Source organism: Alosa alosa, chromosome 9 (genome assembly GCF_017589495.1).
Source record: "Alosa alosa isolate M-15738 ecotype Scorff River chromosome 9, AALO_Geno_1.1, whole genome shotgun sequence".
NCBI classification, from domain to species: domain Eukaryota; kingdom Metazoa; phylum Chordata; class Actinopteri; order Clupeiformes; family Clupeidae; genus Alosa; species Alosa alosa.
The window spans coordinates 16,377,393-16,397,642 of record NC_063197.1 but is presented as its reverse complement, the minus strand read 5'-3'; the positions used below and the strand labels follow the sequence as shown (position 1 = coordinate 16,397,642).

The following is a 20,250-nucleotide window of genomic DNA, read 5'->3' as shown; positions in this document are numbered from 1 at the left end:
TAAGGTATTAAGAAAGTTTATTGCATACCCACATAAAAATAAAAACACACTTGCTAAATAGAGGATATTTCTCCAGATTACGATAGCCAACAAACCAAAAAAAAAAAAAAAACTACCATCATTATGCTACTGCGCGGAGCAACTCATGTTAAATAAATAAACATCCTGTCCGTGTTTCGCGACGAAGGTTGTGGCCATGATGGGAATGCTAGTGAATCATTAACGGCTTGATGAGGCTGCCGCCAACACAGGATGGCAGCTGTGGGGAAGACTGGCAGCCAGGGGCATGGGGCGACAGGTGCGAGGGTCTAACTGGGTTTAATGGCGCTGGCAGCCCGGCGTAATCAGTTGTTTCTGGCGGCTGGTGCAGCAGAGGTGTGCTGCAGATGGCACAGCAGGATCTCAGCAGCCCCTACACCTTACCACAACACACATTCAGAAATAGCCACTGGCCTAGTTCAACTGATTTGGGTAGGTAGAGAAATGGCATGCCTTGACTCCTTTGCCGTGTGTGTGTGTGTGTGTGTGTGTGTGTGTGTGTACAAAGTCCACTTGTACTGTAAAAAGCCTGAGGGAGTCCGCCAGCATTTCAACTGCAGATAAGCATTTCCCATCAGCGGCTTCTTTGGCAAATCAAGACAAAATGATCAAGATCAAATGACTGCTATGGCCACAACGGACATCCAAATCAAAACGATCTAAATGGCACCATGGGAGAGGAAGAAAACGGTCAGTCCGTGGTGCATGTCTGGAGTGTACGAACGTCGTATATCTGATCTGTGTGACCAATCAGATCCGGGTCATTAAGTGTTCATTAGTCAGAGTGCGTCAAATGGCACAAATGGTTCCTCTGCGAAGACGACTTGAGTAGCGAGGACTGAGAGGCCCTTAATTAGGTTAAAGCCCTCCGCGGACTGAGTGCGTGTTATCCCTTCAAACGTGTCCATTTGCGGGCCTGAGATGAATGGCCCTGCCAGGCGGAGGGGTGGAGTGGAGGAGAGTGGGGGTGGATTAGCAAGCGCATTACCGCGCCTCCCTGTGCCCACACAATACCAAACAAATCCACTGAATAGCAGAACACCCGTGGCCGCTCCGAAAGGAAAAGGGAAAAGCTTCCCCTGTCCCTGTCAGTCAATGGCATTGTGGGTGCCGGTTGCCCGTGGCGACGGGGGCCACGACGGCCGTTCAGAGTGTCTGGACGAGCACGGGGAAGAGCAGGGAGAGGTGCTCGGCGCCGCGGATGGGCAGCTTGCGGGTGGTGTAGAAGTGGATGACCTCGGGGATGGTGTCGAAGGGAGGGCTGTTCTGGCCCAGGATGTACTTCCCGTCCTTGGACTGGGAGAACTTGATGTGCATGAAACCCTGGCAGCTCCTGGGGAGAGCGAGATGGACAGAGAAAGAGATTGAGGAGAGACGAGAAAAGAGAGAGGGAGATTAAGGTGACATTAACATAAAACTGTTCAAATAAGAGGGAGACAAAATTGGACAAGGGTAAACAAAGAACGAGAGGACAGGGAGAGGGGGAAAAAACCCTGGCTACACTGGACAAGAGACTTAAAAAACAAAAAGGCAGGTCAGTAAAATGAATGTGGGGATTCCTCACAATAATCTAAAAGAACAATGACTAGCGCCTCATTTGACTTACACAGAAATCACAACACTCCATACGGTTTGAAAGCGAAATTACAACAACATCACAAGTACAAAAGACTACCAGGCACATTTGACGAGAGAGAAAAAAACACAGAACACTCTTCAGAGGTGAGACTACACAAAGCTTTAACAATCCAATATTTTTCCCTCTAGACCAGGTTGAGATTGACTTATCTTCTAAATATCTGTGGGGTTGAACTCTGTCCAGATGTAAACAAGTCTCTTATAATCTTGTCTGGATGGGTAGTTGTAATGGGGTAAAGATTATTCTGAAGCCTTGTGGAGCGGTCTTTGTTTCTGCGAGCCCCGCACCTCCCCTTTAAGACAGCCCAGTCTGAGATGATGTGCTTCTAATTATAGCAACGGGAGGGAGACCCAAGCACTGTAATTGGCTGGCTATGGCCGGTCACTTCGAAGTGTAAAAACACAAACCGATGTGAGAAAGAGTATCTGGGTCCTGGAGACATAACATAGACTAGAAAGAAGAAAACATAAAACCTCCCCCAATTCTTTTCATCTAGTGCTTCATACACTGGAAAAAACAGTTAAAAAACTGATTTGGACAAGTAGCCATTAAGGCCAAATTTAAGATTGAACTCTCTCTCACTCTCTCTCTCTCTCTCTCTCTCTCTCTCTCTCTCTCTCTCACACTCTCTCTCTCTCTCTCTCTCTCTCTCTCTCTCTCTCTCACTCACACCCACAAACATACACACACACACCTGTCAACCTCTCATAGGTCTCATATCTGTGACATCGGCTGCTTATCAGTCTCTGAGCACCCTGGCAGCACGCCAGCCGAGCCCAGCACAGCCCCAGAGCCCACCAGCCTCGCGGTGTGAGGAACCCCCACCACGCTGTCGCCAACCACAACCCAGCAGTTTGCACCACGGCAGCATCTACTTTAAAACGTACACACGCTGGGAAGATCACAGACTCTGTCTATCTTTCCGTCTCTCACACACACACAAACAGAATGTACTTCCATGCATCATACACAGGTTGACAAGATCAGAGACTCTGATGTCTGTGTGTGTGCGTATACGAGTGTGCATGCGAAAGCGTACCTCTGTGAGATCTACAGACGGAGATTCATATTCATTAGTCCTGCGGATGGGACGGCTGTGAGCGAACAAGTATGTGCGTGTGCCTGTGTGTGTGTGTGTGTGTGCACGCATGCGTTTGGGTTGTCATGAGTATGATGGAGCGCCTTGGCTACCTGTGTGATTAGCACACAGCGCACAGGCAGCACACACATAGGCAGGGAGTGGGAGGAGTGTGTGTGTGTGTGTGGGGTGCAGCGGGCCAGAGATCAGGACCATAATTAGGAGGGAAGAGATTTGAACAGATAAGCAGCGCTGGGGCTGGATGATTGAATATTGAGAGGAAAATCAGTGCTTTGGTGCACTGAGGAATTGCGGAAGGAGAGAAGAAGGGGGGGTGGGAGGAGGGGGAGGGGGAAGAGGAGAGGGGGGAGGAGAGGGGCAGATGGGCGCCTGTAGTGAATGAAATATCTGGAGGAGCTAGAGGATTGCCGCACGCTATGCATATCAGAGATGCAAAAAGCACTTTAAATTCATCCTCCCCTCCCAACCTGAATACATAGTAAATTCGTTTTTTCACAATTCAGATTCATGCTGCGTTCGGATTTTCTTTGATGGATTCATCAAAAACACGAGCTGCCAGAACTTTCCTCATATACTTTTAGTAGCTAATGCCACAGAGACCAATAGGCCAAGCTGATGCTTGCGTGTGGGTTTAAAAATAAACCAAAAAGCTTACAGGCCATGACTTCCAGCATGAGAACAATGCTCAAAACTCAACATTACCTGAGAGATAAGCAGAGTTGGACCAATATATAAGAGACAGGGATGGAGAGATAGAACAGGGATGGAGAGATAGAACAGGGATGGAGAGATAGTATGGCTTACCTGAGAGAAAGGGAGTAGTCGAAATGGCTGGTCTGGCTGTTTCTGACCAGGTAGCTGCACTCCTTACACAGTGTCAGCAGAGACTCAGCCTCCGCTCGCGACAGAGCCCCATGGTACCACCTGAGAGAGACACACACAGACACACACACACGCAGACACACACTTAGCCTAGACTGCATAGACCCTGTTCAAGCCCACTTCTGTGAGCTAATAAAGACTGCTCCATTATCTTATCATCAAACTAACTGCAGAGTATAGCATAATGTAAAAGTGGAAAATGGCGTCTTGCATAACAATCAGCAAAGTGAGCCCCTTCGGGCAGCTTATGCCATAAACGAGTAAAAACACATCTTCACAACCTTTTAGCACATGGTCCAAGATTGGAACATGTGGGTGCATTGTGGAAGCAGGAAAGCATTACAACAAACTAAAACAAGTCCCTGGAGTCCTGTTGTATATCTTCATATCTCAGCAAAAACAATACACATTTCAAAAGACATATCTACAAACTGTTAACCAAATAAGAGTCTAAGTAAAAGCTGTTTAGGTGCTATGGATGTGGAGGAATACACTCCTGAGGCTGCTAAGCTCTTGTGAAAGCCCCACAGCCAGCTGCTGTTGACTATGTAAGATAATGAGCCAACCCACAGAGCTCAACAGTGATTACAAACATTAGGCGCTGTATGAGGGTCTTAAAGAGGATTTCAAACATCACTGCTGATAAAACACCTGTCCCATGGTAGTGCACTGGCCTCATCCTATTAACACCTGAGCTAGGATATACAGAGCAGCCAAGAGTCAATGAGGATCACTTTGCCTCAGCTCAGACAAAACACAACAATATAGCGAGCTCCGACAAAAGTAGTTATACACAACTCTACTGTGAATATGGGTCTTGGGACTTCCAGAGTTGCCTCATGGTAGACAATATCACTCACAAATGACTGTATTTTCGATAGGTTTAAATGACCATCCCAACATGATTCAGCGGTGTCACCACTTCTAGCTTTTGTGTACAGGTATCTAAATGTCTACACAAGGTGAAAACAATAGGAGACCAAGACAGCTAGATATCGCCACGATTCTCTTTTTCGGGGTTTCTACTGTCACTGGAATAGTACATACACTTGCTTTTCCAGGGGTAAAGTGGGGTCCACCCGCTCTCCCATCAGGGTGAGGGACTCCGAGGGCTTGCGGAACTTCATGCTGCCCGCAGCGAGAGGCGAGGATCTGGGGGGTCGGAGGCGGTCGGTGGGGGAGGAAGACCGGTCCCATTCGGCACCTTCAAACTGAACTAGAGAGGGACAGCGAGAGAGGAAAATAAGAGCCAATGGAGAGAGAAAGAGATGTTAACAAGGAGAAACGTGACCTATGTCTACTAGGAGTACACGAACCCATAACAACAGGAGTACAGAGAAGGAGTTCAGATTGACTGCACAAGCAACATAAAACCACTATATGTATAACGCCAAGGCAGGCTGTCACACTGGATGCAAGCTTGTTTGCATTTCAAAGGCACAAACTGCATAGAGGAGTGATGTCCTCAGGGAAACAGAGAGAGAGAGAGAGAGCTGAGTCTGGTAGGGCCACAGGGAAATCAGCTGAGGCAGAAGGCACATGCATGCTAGCTCTGTCCAGACTAGAGGAGGGATATCAAAGGCATTCAGAGTGAGCTGTGAGCTCTGACTGGACCACATTCAGTCTGAGGGGTGTGGGGAGGGGGTTAAGTTGGACTCTGATGCTGGAGGATCTCAGGGAAGCAGACAGGGTGTTGACCAAACATCAGAGGAATGTGGCTGGGGTTCTGGAGAGGGAGAGGAGGGTGCCCTTGTGGTACCAGCGGGGACGGCATGACTCAGCAGGCTGGTCATCACAAGGCCAATGCCAGGGTCCGTGGGCGGAAGGGCAGATGCAGGACAGTACTCAGGGGGTGGGCAGAGGGTGGACAGTAAGGTGAGCAGGAGAGGAAAGTGAGACTCCCAGGGGTTAGAGGTCACCTTGGTCATTAAGGGGAGAATCTTCCTCTTCCAGCTGCCCCACCGGAGGGGGCCAAGGCCTCTCAGTACACTCAGTCATGTCTGAGTGTAGCACCATACACACAAGCGCAGAGAGAGAGAGAGAGAGAGAGAGAGAGAGAGAGAGAGAGAGAGAGAGAGAGAGAGAGAGAGAGAGAGAGAGAGAGAGAGAGAGAGAGAGAGAGAGAGAGAGAGAGAGAGAGAGAGAGAGAAGAAGACAGAAAGAAAGAATGAAAGAAAGACCAATGATTCATGTGTAAAGACAAAAGCAGAGCAGATCATGTTAGTGGCAGAGAAATAGTAAAGTGTCCAATGGTGAGACGGATGAGACGAGACGAGACGAGACGAGACTTCAGAAACAAACAAGAAGTGGAGGGCAAAACTGCACCATCAGATAAGTGAAGGACAGCGAGCGAAGATAATTAGGAGAGAAAAAGAAGCGCAAAGAAAAGAGAAGACAGGATGACTGAAGAGAGATTAACAGTGGAGGAGGAAGACGGCGAGGAGAGGTCAAGGGAGCAAAGCCAGCACTGAGGGCAGGAAAACAACTGGCGAGATGGAGAGAGAAAAGGGAGAAAGATGACCGTTACAAGAAATGACAAGAGAGGAAAAGGAAAAGGGAGAGAGGAAGAGCTGGATGGGATGATACAGGGACATGACAGGAGGAAGAGAGGAGCAAGACAGGAGGCACGAGAGAGAGAGAGAGAGAGAGAGAGAGAGACATGGTCATGTGTACAGTGCTGGGCTGCGGAGCTCAGCTCAGTAAGGGGAGGATAAAGAGACAAGAGAAGGAAGATGGCGTGAGACAGAGAGAGGGGAAGAGACACAATAGCATGTGACAGGATCCTACACAGCTCATTATAAAACAAAGCAATCATGATGTAGTGCTTGCAATGCCGTTTCAGCACCTCACAGACAAACACTCTCACACACACCCTCTCAGTAAGTCATACACATACACAACTGCACATATACATGTCACACACTATAATGACCCACATATCTCTCTCTCTCTCCCTCTCACACACACACACACACATAAATATCCACAACACCATAACAAACATACCCATGCACTCTGTCAAACGGGAGAGGGCTATGACATCTCTATAAGAAGGCCGCTCTGCCTCCAGCTGCCTCCCCCGTTTCTGCCAGGTCCCCCATGCCCCCAGACATGAAAGGCAGGCGCATAACAGCCATTTAGAGGAGAAGAAACACACCACTTCATACATCACTCGCCCTCTCTGCCGTGTCTTTCTTCTGCTGGCTCTCTGGTTAATTATTGAAGGGGCAGACACACTCCGGCACTTTTCCTGGCTCGGGGTGAATTATTGATGCGTGGCACCGAGGCACAATGGCCTGTCTGGGAAGACGAAGGCCCGGAGCCGTGATTAAACAGTGACCTGGTCCACCTCTCCTCTGTGTACACACACCCTCAATCACTCACACTTACATGTAGACGAACACGTTTGCTTTGCGCTCAGTCTGTTCTCTCTCTCTCTCTCTCTCTCTCACACACACTTTTGGAATACAGCCCCAGAGAAATCATAGTAAAAACCAGATCTTTGTCTATTTATGTTTCATGTAACTTGTTATGACAAGTGTCAGAAGTGTTCACCAATCCCCCCGCCCCCAACACTGATTATAACTGAACTGACTCTCCTCCCTCCATGGCACGGGGACTGTGCGGATTTATGATATTAGGGCACATGGAAATGGCACTGAAGGCTGTGTGAGTGTGTGAGTGTGTGCGCTTGTGGGTGTGTGCGTGCGTATGTGTGTGTGTGCGAGTGTATGAGTGTAGAGTGTAGAGTGTAGAGTGTATGAGAGCGCAGCGTCGCGTGCGTCGCGTGCGAAATGCTGATATGGCATGAGCCGCAGCGTATGAGCGTGCGTCGCGCGGCGTATAGATGTGTGAAGTGCGTATGGCGGTGCATGCGTGCGATAATATGTGCGTGCGTCGCGATGCGCAGTGTATGGCGCGTGTCGCGTCGCGTGTAATGCCTTGTCGTGCAGGCGCGTGTATGGCCGCAACGTCAGATGTGTGTGCGCAAGGTATGATTGGTGTATGCAGTGTGTGTGTGTGTGTGTATTGTATGTGTGTGGGGGTGGGTGTGTGTGTGTGTGGGGGGCATGTTTAGCTGGTTGTGATGTGTCAGTTTGTCAGTATGACCCAATGTGATTTGTAACTTCTAGATTACCGACTGATGACCTTTATGTGACATCACAGCACCCCTCTCCTCAGTCTGTCAGCATGTGTCAGCTTGATAAAGGGCAACTGGTCATTCCCCACGTGCACACACACAAGGATGCAAAGACTAAAACAAAGAAAGCACACACATGCCACATCCTTACACATTAACAGACCCTCTCAGCAACTCCCCTCAAGACACACACAATCTACATTACCCTGTGTACACACACTCTCCAGGTCCCTTTCAGACAGACAGAGCGAGCGAGAGAGAGAGAGGGCGAGAGAGAGAGAGAGAGAGAGAGAGAGAGAGAGAGAGAGAGAGAGAGAGAGAGAGAGAGAGAGAGAGAGAGAGAGAGAGAGAGAGAGAGAGGAGAACTGAACTGAACTGTAACACTAAGGTCACATCTGGACTCCTGCTGAAGCAGGCAGCAAAACAACAGGAACCTGTGGCTTTGTTATTCATTACAGAGAATGACAAAGGGACTAGAGAAATACAGCACACACACACACACACACACACACACACACACACACACATCTGTGAGCAGAGACAGAAGATCTGTGAGAGAGTGAGAGAGAGAGAAGAGAGAGAGAGAGAGAGAGAGAGAGAGAGAGAGAGAGAGAGAGAGAGAGAGAGAGAGAGAGAGAGAAATAACAAAAGGTGCAGACTTGTAAGGCTTTGTTTGTTATAGCAGCAGTGTGCCTTAAGGCCCTCAAACAGAATCTCATTTTCTCGTGTTTACTCCCATTCATTTCATCCTGTAATAGAACCCCGAATATGGAAACACAAAGGAGGAAGACCTCATATGGCACGATGGTACGGCGGTACGATGAAACATGTGGTAATGCATCCAATTTCCACTCGACGAGTTGGAATCTACTTTGCACTAATGAGACGCAATTAACACCCCTCTCTCTGCATTACCGGGGCCATGTGGAGCGGCTCGCACTGTAAGAGACGAGGCAATGAGACAGTCTCCGCGCTGCAGATGCTCCTCCTCATCTCCAATGCTAAGCTGCTTTTTCTGTGTGGATATGCACTGGCCTGACACTTCAGTTCTACAGTTCCAATCAAATTAAAAAGCACGGTAGTGTGCTAGGGTAGACATTTCTCATTAGATTCATTTTTATGTTCCATTTTTTCCCTAGAGGAATTACAGATTTTGACATACAAGTTGCATACTGTATCCTGTTAATAGTGTTTGTAAGTAGTTCCTAATGTAGGACAGAAGCATCACCTCCAGCCAGGTATGCCTGGCTACACCATGCATATATAAACATGGTGGAGGTTGTTGTGCGCGAGTGATCTGATTAATGTGTAAGTATGTAGCGTGTTAGCATCCTGAGGCCAAGCATAATAAAATGATTAATGCATTCTCTCTTGCTCTTTTTGGAGCGCTCATCCTTGTCTCCGTTGGAAGACACTCAACGCTGCATGATGTTACCACAACCTTCCCACTCTCTCAGTAGGAAAACATATCAAAATATCAAGTGGGAAATATTGTCAGTGGAGAAATCTACCAATCATACCACAATTTTTAATCTAATCTTTCCAATTCAAAATTAAAAGAAATGAAAAATCCCTTACGTGCACAAAAAAAAAAAGAGCTCAAATCCATGGTGTGCTGGAATATATTTGGAGTGCATCCTTCAGGATGTTTTTTATATCGTGACAATGACATGGTGTCAGATGTTGAGGAGGATGATGGTGGTGGTGGTGGATCTCCGCTCCATAGTACAGCCAGCACACAAACCTCAAATTCCCTGGCCTCCCTCCATCGGGAGAGGTACCGGCTTCTATTTTTCTCATTTCTCTATTCTTCCCATTCTCTGGGTTTTTTTGCTCTCGAAGCACCACTTAAAGCTCCCCCTCTCTTCTGCTACTCTCCACATCTATTTTCTTCTTTTTATTATATTCGTCCCCAGCATGTTAATGGGGGCAGGGGGAGAGGGAATCGCAGAGGACATGTCTTTTCATTAATGTCACTGATGCTTTCACACAGTGAGAGGGGTAGTGAGGAAGAGAGAGAGAGAGAGAGATGGAAGAGTAAATTCTCTTTACACTCTCTGAGAGAGAGAGAGAGATGGAAAAATTAAATTGATGGAAAAGAAAGCATCTAGGCTTCTCATTTGAAATCAATGGAAATATTTACAACAAAGGATAAAAAAAAAAAAAAAACAGAAAAATCCATCAAGACATTTCATCTCCATGAGAAACGCCCGAGCTTGTCTTCTCCCTTGGGGCCTCCCGACAGAGGGCTGACAGAGTAGGACACGAGCTACAAATCTCTCTCATACACACGATCACACACACACACACACATGCACACTACTGCACACGAGTGGGACTTGCATGCGCTCACACACTTGTGCTGTGGCACAGTCATGAGAGAGAGAGAGAGAGAGAGAGACTCCTCTTTACACTCTCTGTAGCTACAAACTCTTCACGCATGGAAGATTGATTTTGCAAGCACGCACACACGCACCCTCTCAAAGAGAGCCCAAATAGAAATCCATCTGAAATGCCTGCCATGTCCGTGGGAAAAGAAAGCATCTAGGCTTCTCATTTGAAATCAATGGAAATATTTACAACAAAGGATAAAAAAAAAAAAAACAGAAAAAAATCCATCAAGACATTTCATCTCCATGAGAAACGCTCCTCTCAGAGTATGAGTATGTTAGGTGTGGGTACGGGGGGTGGTGCTGATGGTGGTGGTGGTGGAGTATCATGGACCCTCTCCATCTGATTAACTCCGTAATGGCTGCTCGGTGGCCCGAGGCACACGGCTCTCTGAGCTGACGTGTTCGACCATTCAGAGTAATTAATGCCCGCTGTAATCGGTGACAGCTTAGGGGCCGCCCTAATTAAGAGTGACTGGACGCACGCCTGACAGCAACACGTCTCGCTGGAGCCGGACGACCCACTGATGCCAACCTGTCCAGCATGGGTTGCTGGCTCCATTTGCTTGCGCCTCTCGCGCTCTCGCGCGCACACACACACACACACACACACACACACACACACACACACACACACACACACACACACACACACACACACACACACACACACACACACACACACACACACACACACACACACACTCTCTGTGGATTAAAATGGATGTTCTTGTGTTAAAGGCATTCCCTTTATCTCAATTCATCCCTGTCTTTGGCTCGATCCTTTTTTTTAATGTCACTCTGTCCTTCACTGCACCATGGTGATAATTATCTCCTCTAAGGTGGTACGAGAAAGGGGAGGGGGCTGTTAGGGATGTGTGAACACGTGTGTGTGTGTGTGTGTGTGTGTGTGTGTGTCTGTGGAGATGAGTGCAGAGAAAGGCTGCTGGCAGGACCCCAATGCACCCTGCAGAGGGTTATCTGAGTGATTGTGTCACAGCAGCAGGGGTGTGTGTGTGTGTGTGTGTATGTGTTGTATGCAAGTGTGTATGTATGTGTTGAATGCATGTGTGTTTGTGTGTGTGTGTGAGAGTGTGTAATAGGAGAGGGCGGTCCCGTCAGTGCTGCAGGGGGGGCTACAGGCCTCCGTCAGGGAGGAGGTGTCAGTGTGTGACTGATTGGAACACACCACAATAGCGGCGACCCCTTTCCCTCTCCATCACACTTCATCTCTCTCCCTCCCGCTCTATATATGCTCCCTTTTGCCTGTTTAATATCCATCCGTCCATTTTCTCCCCTATTATTGGATCCATGTTCCCCTTTTTCCATCCCCTCCCTCTTTCCCATTTCCTAGCACACCCACTAACCCCCCGCCCTCTATCTCTCCTCCCTCCCTCCATCACTCGGCATCAATCTCCCTTTCCCTCCATCACCCACCTCTCTTTCTCCCTCCCGGTCACCCTCTCCCTCTCCCTCTCTCTCTTGCTCGTAAACTATATATATATATATATATACTCTCTGGTTGCAGGTCATTGATTCTGTTCTGTTAGCTCTTAGGGGACTGAGCTTCAGGAATGGGGGGTTCGGTCTGGCTGCTGTGCAGCAAGGCAGATCAGATTAGTGCTAAAATCCATCCTCTGTCAGCTTCGCTCTTCTCAAACACACACACACACACACACACACACACACACACACACACACACACACTCACTCCTCCCATACCACACATTTATGTGGTCTTCACGCCATCATGTTGAGGAGCCATAACTCATGTGACACTGTGCCACGGCCGACATGGTACGGATTCATGTGTTGCACTGACAGGCCTGTTCCCATGACGCGCATAGAGTCGTTCCCATGGACGTGGGCTGCCTCTCAATCACTTCTTGTCATGGGCCCTGCGCTCTCACACTTGCCTCCGTGGGGTTTCATATCACAGTGAAACACTGGCCCAGCTACTGCAATTTTATTTTGCATGAATATATGGATGGGTTTCTGGATGAAAAAAATGGATGGATAAAGTGCATGTGGATGTGTTTTTTTCTGTGCAGCAAAATGGAGTGTGCTAAAACAGGCCATGTGCTGCGGGAGGCAGGTACCTCTGACCGCGCCCGCTGCCCAGGCCTCCTGTTCCACCTCCCGAACCCCCCACCACCACCCTGCTAACAACCCTGTAAGCGATCCCATTCCAAAAGCGCACATTTGGCAGAAATTGGCACAGAGAGTGCAGCACAGAGGAGGATAAATTGTCTGCAAGGTTCGATAACACCTCCCTCTCTCGCTCACACACACTTCTCATTTTCTCTCTCTCTTCTCTCTCCCCTTCACACACACACCTCTCTCACCCCTCATTCTCTTGCGTTCACCCCAGTCACGTGATTCACACTGGCTCCGGGCAATCGCCGCCACTGACCACCGGCTTCATTAGCTCTACATCATTCATGCACAGGCGAGCACGTAATTAACTTAAAGAGATAGAGAGGGAGATGGAGAGGAACAGGGATGGAGAGTGCTGAAATAGAGCACGGAGATGCAGCAGACCAACAGGAGCACCCGTGTTGATTTAGATCCGTCACCTTGACCCCACTGACCCCACCACTGTGGCTCAATTAGGCAACCTGCCACTTAGAGCATGCACTTATGTTATGACTATAGGCTAGACTGCCCACCACACACACACACACACACACACACACACACACACACACACACACACAGGTAATTGGGTACAACCACTCTAATAGAAGCGTGCACACACATACATATATGCACACCCATACACACACACACACCCACACACAGATCTGTTGCCTGCGGGGCTAGACGCCTTTACAGACACGAGCATAAATGTGCACTTTTATGTTTAGCTTAATATAACTCTGTACTACAGAGAGACATAGAAGAAAGACAGGGTAAATGGGAAATGTAAGCGTACATGACGACATGAACAGCAGGGTGTGTCATCTGTCATTTGCATAACGGATAAGAAGGACTGGAGAGAGATAAGAGAGGACTACAGATAAAACATTAAAGCTTTAAAGGGGGACAAAGACAGTCATCAGTTAAAAGGGAGGATGTGTTTAATCTGTGTGTCGACAGAGAGTCAAAGAGACAGTCACAGACAGAGAGAGAGAGCAAAAAAGGGAAAATCATCCGAGTTACAAAAAAAAAAGTTTTAAGGGGGAATAGTGCTTGAGAGAATGTACCAGCGAAAGCCTTGGAGATGTGGTCTTTCTTCCACTCCCAGGGCTGGTCGTACTCGTCCGCTGGCCTCTCGTCGTCCTGCGGCAGGCGGCTCTCCCTCTCCTCCTCTGCTGGCACCAGGCTCTGGTCCTCGTACGGGGTGTCGTACAGCTGGACTCCTCCTCGGCCCCAGCCCACAGTAGTACCACGCTGCAGCTCTGAGGGAGAGAGGGAAGAGAGAGAGAGAGAGAGAGAGAGAGAGAGAGAGAGAGAGAGAGAGAGAGAGAGAGAGAGAGAAACTAATTAAAATGTTAATTATTAATACACCCCAACTACTTCACGGCGAACAATGGCATGGTAATTCTATTCAACCTGCTGGCATGATTTTGGCTCCTTTTTAGTTTCTCTTGACTGCCCCCTATGCCTTAGTAGTCCTGGATACAATGTCAAGATTAATGCTAAAACATAAGTACAGGTTCCCAACACCCTGAAGTGAGCAATTAATAGTGAGGTTCATTGGGTTTGTAAGGCTAGAAATGGAATGTAACTAGAAAATAAGAGGATTCATGAAAAAATACCGCCAATGATTGACTCCATTTTCAAAAGACTTCATGTCACTGTGAATTAATATTGATAAGAACAATAAAAAAAAACATTTAATCTTTGAGTAGATGTTTCTGTTTGACACTGATGGAGAAAAACTAATACTAGTATCTGCTGTTTCCAAAAACAGACGAGGAAATGATACACACCATTAGTGAATTGACACCACTGGTGATGTTTCAGCACCTTTGAAAATTCCTCAAGAAGCCCAACAGTCTTTTTAATTACTTCACAGTACTTATGTTTATTCAAATATCATTTTTTATTCCTTCCGCCAAACCCAATTCTCTGCGTACCCCGCAGACAACTCAGTCCTCCTCTGCGCCACACAGAGATAAGAAGGAGAAAGAGAAAAATGAGCTCCACATCCTCCTGGTCTGCCCCACCAGAAGAGAGTGATTAATTATGAGGGAAGCCTGTTGAGCAGTGTGCAGAGAGAGAGAGAGAGAGAGAGAGAGAGAGAGAGAGAGAGAGAGAGAGAAGGCCTGGAGGAGTGGGGGGCAGGAAGCGTGTTTGCACAGCTTGCTGCAGGCTCAGGCGTCACATGGAAGGGCTTTCGAGTGAAGCCCGAAGCAGCAGGAGAGGCACGGGCACTGCAGCTGATTAGCTTGTGATTCCATATAGTCCCTGTTTATAGCTCTGGATTCATAGCTCTTCACTCAAATGCATATGCAAAAGCACAACTGTCCTGGAGGCCAACTCTTCATTTGTTTCCCTTATTGATGTTCTTTCTAGCGGAGTTAGAGGCCCTCGTCACAATCTCCACAACCCTAGATACCCGTCTTGCCTCAGAATTCTGCCTGTCTTTATCTCTAGTATGTATGAAGTGGGGCTCCAGTGTTGGTCAGTCATTGATCTCACCATGTTGTCCCACTGCGTATCTGGTGCGATGGGTCCTGCCTTTCTTCTGCATCCTAAGGTGCAGCAGTCCCTGACCTGGCACTGAGGTCCACTTCGTCCTCCATCTCTCCACTATCTAACAGCTGTCTCGTGTTCCTGCTCTTTGATTTATCTCCACAAGTCAGCAGTGCTGGGGTCCTGTTCTCACGGCTCAGTGTTCTCGGTCACTGCTTTCCATCACGGCAGTGGGGCCCTGTCTCACAATGCAGATATCCTGTTTCACTGGCCAGTCCCTTTGGTGCGGGGTTGGGGGTTTAAGCCTCACTCATCGTCTGCATGCCTACTCTGGACTGCGCTGCACTGGAGTCCCCCTCATCGCACCGTTGAGCCAAAGCAGCTCACGCACAACCCACGCATGGCCTTCAACCGAACCCCACATCTGCGCACACGACCTTGGCGTAGCCATCTATAAATATCAACCAGGACATCTATGGGATCGCTGGATATTTTGTTCATTTGAGTGGAGAGATGTAGGGTGTGACATCATACAGAACATTAAGATGGGGGTACAAACAGGCAAGGTTTGCAGTCGGTCAAGTTATAGACTTTGCTGTGTGGAGCCCAAGGGACTGCTGAGGGTGACAGAGAAAATATGGTCTCTGTTTAAGATACAAAAGGTGGGGAGCCCTACGTGTGAACACACATAGAGGCTGTGGGTGAATGTGTGTGTGAATGTGTGTGTGTGAGTAAGAGAGAGAGAGAGAGAGAGAGAGAGAGAGAGGGAGGGAGAGGAGGGGAGGAGGAGAAGGAGGAGGGGAGGAATGAGGAACAGGAAAATTAGAAAAAACGAGAAAATATGAGCATGAGAGGGAGAGAATAGGAGGGGCTGTGAAGAGGCAAACTTTAACCTTCAGATGACACTCCACTACCGGGCGCCCCATCTGTCTCCATGGTGACAACAGAGGCCCAGGGGAAAAAGCCTGGAGGCGTCATAAGTGGGGAGAGGAGAAGGGTACGAGTGTGTGTGAGGGGGTGACAAGGACTGTTTTGATGTTAAGTCTTTCAGACAGCAGCACAGAGTGACTGTACTCTCTGATCTGTACCTGAGCACAGCGAGTAGGACAGAGAGACAGAGACAGAGAGAGAGAGAGAGAGAGAGAGAGAGAGAGAGAGAGGATGCAAGGAATTAAGTGGAATAGTGGGTTGGTGAAATAAGAGCATCAGGTACAGACTACTGCCTGTCCATATTTATATTTAAAAACAACCAGAAGGTGCAACATGTATATGTGTAGATATCTACTATGAAATGAAAATGTGCGTAAATACATTTCTAAAAAGGAAATTCCCTCCAGACACACAGGCTAGGCTTGAGTGCCTCTGCCTGTCACCACTGAACCCTCAGCGTCCTTCAGGCCGTGCCAGTCTTTGCACACATTCAGCCATGGTGCAGATGGAACCCCAAACAGAGAACCGCAGAATTGATTTGGGGCGAGAAGCTGTTTTATTTGGCTCTGCATTCTTCACTCGTCGCTACCAAACTGTCTGACCTAGACTTCGCCGTGTAACACCACTACTGCACACTTCCCAGTGTTAGTCCTGAGCAACAAAGCAAAAGGCTTTTGCTATGCATAGTGTAGACACACCACACATAAACGCTCACTCACACCCACACACACTGATTAAACAGCTGCCCAGACTCCCACGGGAACCATGGAAAAAACACCGACAGAATTAAAAGATCACCATTGTAGACTCATCACCATGCACCAAGGTCATGGTCAGAGTTTAAAAACAAAAATACCACAACCATAAAGAGATCACTAGACAAACATCATTACGAGAGTCTTGTATAAAGCAAAACAGAGCTACCAGTGCAGCAGCTCATGCCTAAGTGAAATTTAACCTGCTCCCTCAAAACCTTACCAGCCACAGTAAAAACTACAGTACCAGATCTACCTGTGATTGGCATCAGTGAAAATAAAACTAGCAAATTAAATATTGTATATCCTATCAATTGGCTTTACCTCCTTTTATTCAGACAGTCTTTCATGACTGAAGTTGGTGGGGTTACTGCCGGAAGCTCGGCACTCACCTGTGATGACCCTCTGAGCCTCGTAGGGCTCCATGTAGCCATTGTTCTCCTGCGGAGTGGGGCCGTGATCCGGCTCCGAGCGCCGGTCCAGCCGGGCATCAAATGGATCCGAGTAATCTGTGTCCCCCATTGTCGGAGCAGACGGTACCACCTGATGCAAGACAGAGGGCATGGAACACTGAACACGCCTGTGGGGGCTATGGAACATCAATCGCGCACTCGCATGCCAGCAGGCATACTAGACACAAACATACACACCGGCTCAGCCATAGATAGGACAAAAGAGTGCATAGATGGGTGAATTCAGGTCTGGTTTGTGTGGAATTGTTTTTAATTTGGGTTTCATTGTATTCCTGTATATTGAGTCCTGAAATTTGCTATTTTAGGCTATGTACAGCAGTTCACACTGAGACTATTCCAAAAGTGCAACTAATCTCCCATTGAAGTGTATTTGGAATGTGTGCCTCTCTATGTGATAGGAGACAGGAGAGGTCCCTTCTGTAGAAACCAAATATTTCGGTCTCTGAAATATATCCAAAAGCTAACCAAAGGGAACGAAATAGGTGGGGAGCACTGATGGCTTTGTTGAGGAGAACATTTGTTCTTCAATCCTCTCGCAGGGGGAAGTCGTTGGTCAGCTGGCAGGCACCATGACAAACTACAAAGGCAGCCATATGGCGACACAAACCGTGGTCGAAGCCACCGACTGCACACAGTTACCGGTCGAAAACAGCCACAATTTAAAAAGACTCCACACGCAAGGGACTCAATTCCCGTTAGACGCCAGCTCACGAAAACCATTCTGTGTTAACACCCTAGTTAATTCAATAATGAGAATTTCCAGTGCGTGGCGATGGATTGTGCTCTATTAATTAGACGGCCACAGCAGCCTGTTTGCCACGTAGAAGCCCTTGAAAAAAGACAAGGGAGGGGAAACTAATTAAGGCGCTAAAGCATCGCTCGCGCATAGCCTACATCTTACTTTCAGTTGGGTCATGGGCTGGGGGACAATGTAGAGCGTATTTAGATAGTGAATAGGCTAAAGAACAGACCAAATATCAGTCCACAGGTTTGACAGTGTAGCTTATATAATAGCTCAACAGTTACGAGTCATTAGATGTAGGCTGACTCGTAATAAAAACAACGAATGTACCGTAAACACTATTCGCTTTTGGTGGTGTCTGAAGGTTTACGCCTGATTGGGCACAGGCGGCTGTAGGGACCGAGCTGGGTAGGCTGGCTATTGAATTTGGTCATACGTTCCCGATGGGACACCGCTTCATGTGAAAGCAAACACTCATCCATAATTTAGTGAGGACTGTAATTTGTGGTGTATTAACCTATAAATACAGCATTAGACTGCGTACCTTAAAATGCATAACACTGCAGTTTTAAAAATCTTCTTATTATAGGCCTGCTTTTATTTCTTGGTTAGTATAAAACTTCAGTCCATGCGTCATGTCTGTAAGGGGGCTGTAACGATGACATATCCTAGCAATATTGTTTTTAGCCACACCAGGAGAAATCAAGAATAACTTACGGGTTCTTCTTCGGGGGAAACTGAGCTAAGGAGGATCTTGGTTCTCCCCAAATCTTGAGAGTCGACTTTTATGAGCCGATGTTTGGGTGACACAACTTTCCCATCCAGAGTGGTGCTGGATTTCACTGGAGACCCGAAAGCAGAAAGGGATGTGTCAGTTGTTCCAGAGTCATTTCTTGAACGGTTCTCCGGGTCTTCGTAGGGGTCCTCGAAATCTAAACTCTTCTGGAGGCGATATGCCTTCAATATCTCACTCTCCGTGTAATCCGGCGTAGGTGGTTGGGGTGGCATACGCTTGCTGCCAAAACTTAGATAGTCTTTCAGCCACTTCGCCATTGCTACAACGCACACTGACCAGATAACAAAAGTCAAAACAGCCACATACGTGTGTGATAAACTGCTTTCAACAGGTTCATAATCATCCTGACAGCAATTTATGTAAACGTCTGCATATGGGCCTGAAAGCGAAGGCCGTGTGGGTATAACAATCTATTCAGATGTCACGGCAACTGGTCTTAAACATGACGATATTCCCACTCCAGCCGACTCCCGACGCAGGTGTAGCTTCCCCTTCAAGACTCCAAACAACGCACGCTCTGCTCTCCTTGCCTGTGCAAACAGCTGGTACGAGTCAGTATCTTCTGGGCTCTGATATGATTCCTCTGCAAATTAGATTAGTAGAAACAAGATTGGACACTGATCAAGCTTTTATAGTATGGTTGTTTCCAATGGATTTTATTGACTGTAACTATAGCCTATTCACTTTGCAGTGCTTTCTTTACTGAGACATTACGAAAAAGTCACTCGTGTTTTTGACAAAGCCTGGCATTACTATTTACAATTTAAGGTAGGCTACTTATCAGATAACTTATGCCAATATGAGTAAAGGTTACTTTTAACAGCCATAGTCCATTTACAGGCGTGATGGGAATTTTACAATTATTCCAACAATCTGCACACTCAGCACTACTATTCCTGAGACGCGTCTGTAACCATTGAACATTGACCTATCGCTGTCTGTTTTCTTTTAATGTACACGGTCAGCAATTTTGCTCTCAATTCCACAGGGGCATTTTTAATGCTGACTAAATGCCAACCACACAAGGAGTTAAACGCATTGCATTAAAAGTAACTTGACGAGGGCTACTTACTTGATATCCAACTCTATGAAACAAACGTGATAAGATAAGCGATGCAATTTCAGATTAGAAAATTCCAACAAGAGTAGACAATTCCCAAACGCATGAACGAGATGTATTTTCTGCCTCTGTGCAATTACTGCGTTTCCTTCTGTTTCCTACGAAGGTTCTGTAGATAGGAAAGCTATGCTTCTGACCTATGTTTCTACTTTGGTTAAAACAAAAAGAAAAGGAGAGAGAGAGGTGGCGAGCCACCAGCGAAAACAAGCCAGCACTCAGCTACGTCGAGGCGCATCCGACTGAGTGTGAGTAAAGTACGAGAGAGGGAGCACACTCTTAAAGGGGACGGCCGCATTCGAACAGTAACCCAAGCCATTAATTTCGACGTCTTTTAACATGATTAAATACAGTGTTGATTTAAAATGATTAATGATGATTCATGACAAAAAGGAATACCTGTGGCTGAGAAAACTATTCTATGTTTACACAATCTCTTGGTTAAAATTAGTTGATGTCAATACATAGGCTAAACACAACAAATAGGCTATGGATGAATAGTAGCATACAGTAGTCATACACTGTTTCAAAGATACCTAACAATGCCTCATACACATAAAAGAATGTCCATTAATGGTGTGTAGGTCATATTCCTTAAGTTCCAGT

The 20,250-nt window shown here is 47.2% G+C and overlaps 1 protein-coding gene across 1 annotated transcript; it reads right to left on the bottom strand.

The window, feature by feature from the left end:
• On the bottom strand, nt 1–19,910 carry shdb (Src homology 2 domain containing transforming protein D, b). Its single transcript, XM_048253302.1, has 7 exons — nt 19,600–19,910; nt 18,449–19,110; nt 16,909–17,059; nt 13,397–13,591; nt 4,707–4,875; nt 3,582–3,701; nt 1–1,372 (listed from the first exon to the last, which is right to left on the bottom strand). The coding sequence occupies exons 2-7, from the start codon at nt 18,782–18,784 to the stop codon at nt 1,186–1,188; spliced, it is 1,158 nt and encodes a 385-aa protein (XP_048109259.1). The 5' UTR covers nt 18,785–19,110; nt 19,600–19,910; the 3' UTR covers nt 1–1,185.
• Nucleotides 19,911–20,250: the final 340 nt, after the last annotated feature.